The 3176-nt window shown below is 38.8% G+C and overlaps 1 protein-coding gene across 1 annotated transcript; it reads right to left on the bottom strand.

Annotated features, from left to right (window-relative positions):
• Positions 1-698: 698 nt before the first annotated feature.
• Positions 699-1679, bottom strand: LOC149181267 (uncharacterized). The gene has a single exon (XM_089414138.1). It carries the CDS (start codon positions 1677-1679, stop codon positions 699-701), a length of 981 nt encoding a protein of 326 aa, XP_089270264.1.
• Positions 1680-3176: the final 1497 nt, after the last annotated feature.

The following is a 3176-nucleotide window of genomic DNA, read 5'->3' as shown; positions in this document are numbered from 1 at the left end:
AGAGTAGTGTTGCTCATAATCCTTTAGTTTTCATGACTCATAGGCAATGGCCTTTCCCTCCTGAGTTAATACTCCATTGACGCCTTCTTTTCTTGCATCTGTACATACTACAAAGGATTTTTCTGGATCTGCTACCTTTAGCACCAGAGAGGTTGGAAGAAATTGTTTTAGCTGCTCAAAACTTTGCTGGAATTTTGTTGTCCAGTGGAAATATTGTCCCTTTTTATGAAGTGAAGTCATTGGGAAGGCTATTTTTGAAAAAAACTTAATAAATCAAGGGTAATACCCCGCCAAGCCCAAGAAGGATCTTATGTCAACCACATTTTTTGGTTTGGTCCATTCCATAATAGTTTTGATTTTTTATGGATCCATTGCTATCCCTTCTGCTGATATAACATGGCCTAGGTACTGGATTTGATCTTTGTAAAAATCACACTTGCTAAACTTTGCGTACAACTGGTTTTCTTGCAAAATATGTAGTACCATTCTCAAGTGTTGCTCATGTTCCTCCTGGTTTTTAGAGTAGATTAGTATATCATCGATAAAAATCAGTACAAATTTATCTAGAAATGGCTGGAAAATACCATGCATTAGGCTCATGAATGTGGCTGGTGCATTGGTAAGGCCAAAAGGAAGTACCACGAACTCGTAATGTCCATAACGAGTTTGGAATGTGGTTTTATAGATGTCTTCATCCTTTATTCTGATTTGGTGGTATCTAACCTTAAATCAATTTTCGAGAACACACTAGCTCCCTGCACTTGATCAAATAAGTCATCGATGTGAGGTAGCGGGTACTTGTTCTTGATGGTTAGCTTATTTAGCTGATGATAGTCAATGCATAATTGTAAGGTTTCTTCCTTTTTGTGTACAAACAGCACTGGGGCTTCCCAAGGAGACACACTTGAGCATATGTACCCTTTATCTAATGCCTCCTGCAGCTGCATTTTAAGTTCATTCAACTCTGGAACACTCATACGATAAGGGGCTTTCGAAACAGGGGCTGCTCCAGGCACTAGATCAATGGTAAAATCGATATCCCGCCTTGGTGGTAATCCAGGAATAGATTCAGGAAATACGTTTAAGAAATCCTGGATTACAGGGATATTCTCTAAAGAGGTCATTTTATTTTTATCATTGCAGTACCTTATAACAACATAAATCTGGCAACCTTTCCTTATACATCTTCCGAGCTGATTGGTTGTAATAGGGCACAACTTGATATTTTTCTTGATTCCCTGAATTTCCTTCTGTTGTCCTGACTCGGTAAGATAACTTATAGACTTTTCTTTGCAATCCACCAGGGACCAACGACCTTCTAACCAATCCATCCCTATTAATACATCATATGAGCCCAGGGGAAGAATATTCAGGTTAACTCGGATAGGCTGTCCTGAAACTATTATAGGGCAGTTTTCTGTTTTAGCTGACACCTTTCTTTTTGTTCCAGTAGCTAGTTGAACTAGCCACGACTGCTTATATTTACTGCTTTGCAGTTGACATCTTTCTACCACTTTAGGACTAATGTAACTTAGGCTAGCACCTGGATCAAATAAAACAGAAACAGATTGATCAACAATCATACCTTCGCATTCGATCATGGTGGGCTGATATTCTGCCTGATGATCGTCCAAGGCAACATTAATTCTGGGCATGCTCCTTGCGATATCCCCTACCATAGAGGCTTCTTGCATGTTAGAAAGTTTCTCAATTCAAGCTTTGTGCAGGCAATTTTTGTAATAATGTGCTTCTCCGCATCCCCAACATTGCAGTGGCGGTTTTGGTGGTTGTTCAGTAGCAGTTCTGCTAATTCCTTTAGGTTGTCTATTCTCAGTGAATGTCTGAGTTCTGGGCAGATTTCTTGCAAATTTTCCGAAGGTCCTTTGCTGATTGTTTCTGCCATGTATGGATTTCTGATGCCTGTTTGGTGGTAAATTCCTCATTTTCTTGGCAGTAGCTCCTTTAGATCCCTCATTTTTCTGCTTCATCTATTGATAACAGATGTGGGCCTTCCGGACTGCATCATCCATGGTTCTGGGATAATCGAATTCTAGTTTTTCCTTCATGAAGTTGGGAAAACTACTAATAAACCGTTGGATCTTAGCTTTCTCTTCTTGCATATATGGAATGTATCGCAACAGGGAAGTAAAGCATGCTACATATTCATCCATGGTCAAGGTTCCCAATCTTAACTCATGGAACTCTTTTTCCTTTTCGTCATAATAATGTTCTGTTAAATATTTATCTTTAAAGTGTTTTTGGAATTCTTGCCATGTTACTTGTTCCTCATCAATCTTTCTTACGGTTTTAATTTCTTCCCACCAGATGTTGGTTTTTCCTCATAATTGGTAAACTGCTAGCTTTGCTTTAAGTTTGTCAGTATATTCATAAATCTGGAAGTATTTACCCATGTCTATCAACCAAGCTTCTATTGCTTCTTCTGACTCTCCTTCGAATAGTGAGGGTTTGATTTTCTTGAACTCGCCTTGTAACTCTGTCTTTGGCCTTTTTGGCTTCCTTTGGTAAAAAACGTTATCTAAACGCCCTTCATCTTCTTCTTTATGACCTTCTGCAGATTCTACATTATCTTCCTCATTACAAGTAGTTGGGGTATTTTCTCTATTTTCTGTACTGGGGTCTAGTCCTCTCTGATTTTGTCGATCTGACAGACTTTTAAGGATCTTCTCCTGCTCATGTCTTAATCGTTCATTGTCCATTATGAGGTTCATCATCTCTTATCGAAGTTGCTGTACTTATTTGAGCAGGACAACGTTAGCATGTCTCAATTCTTCTCCCAATTGCACCCATAATTCTGGGTTGGCCTCTACATAAGGCACCTCCAGCTGGCTTGACGATCTGGGGCTCCTACGCATTTTACCCTTGGTGCTGATAACAATTCCCACTTTCACCTTCTTTGTGTTCATATTCAACCAAAACTTAGTTTATTTTATTTCATATATATAGAAGTATCACAACTTAATTGACTGTTAGAATAACCCAGAAGTCTCAGTATGCGAGCCTGGGCTCTGATACCATTTGTAACATCATACAATAATCATTACGAAAATAATTTCTTACATTCACTTGGTCCATGACTTAGTGGACCCATATGATTGAACCGTATTAAGAAAATTTGATGGTATTATGGTTTGGGGTTAGAGATTGTGCAACTTACG

Source organism: Pinus tabuliformis, chromosome 3_2, assembly GCF_031772625.1.
Source record: "Pinus tabuliformis cultivar Carrire ecotype Pingquan chromosome 3_2, CPIR1, whole genome shotgun sequence".
Taxonomy (NCBI): domain Eukaryota; kingdom Viridiplantae; phylum Streptophyta; class Pinopsida; order Pinales; family Pinaceae; genus Pinus; species Pinus tabuliformis.
The sequence above is the reverse complement of the archived record's forward strand: the minus strand, read 5'-3'. Positions and strand labels throughout refer to the sequence as shown.

Coding starts and splice junctions, on each gene's coding strand:
- LOC149181267 (XM_089414138.1), bottom strand. CDS start 1,679: ATGGTAGGGGATATCGCAAGGAGCATGCCCAGAATTAATGTTGCCTTG.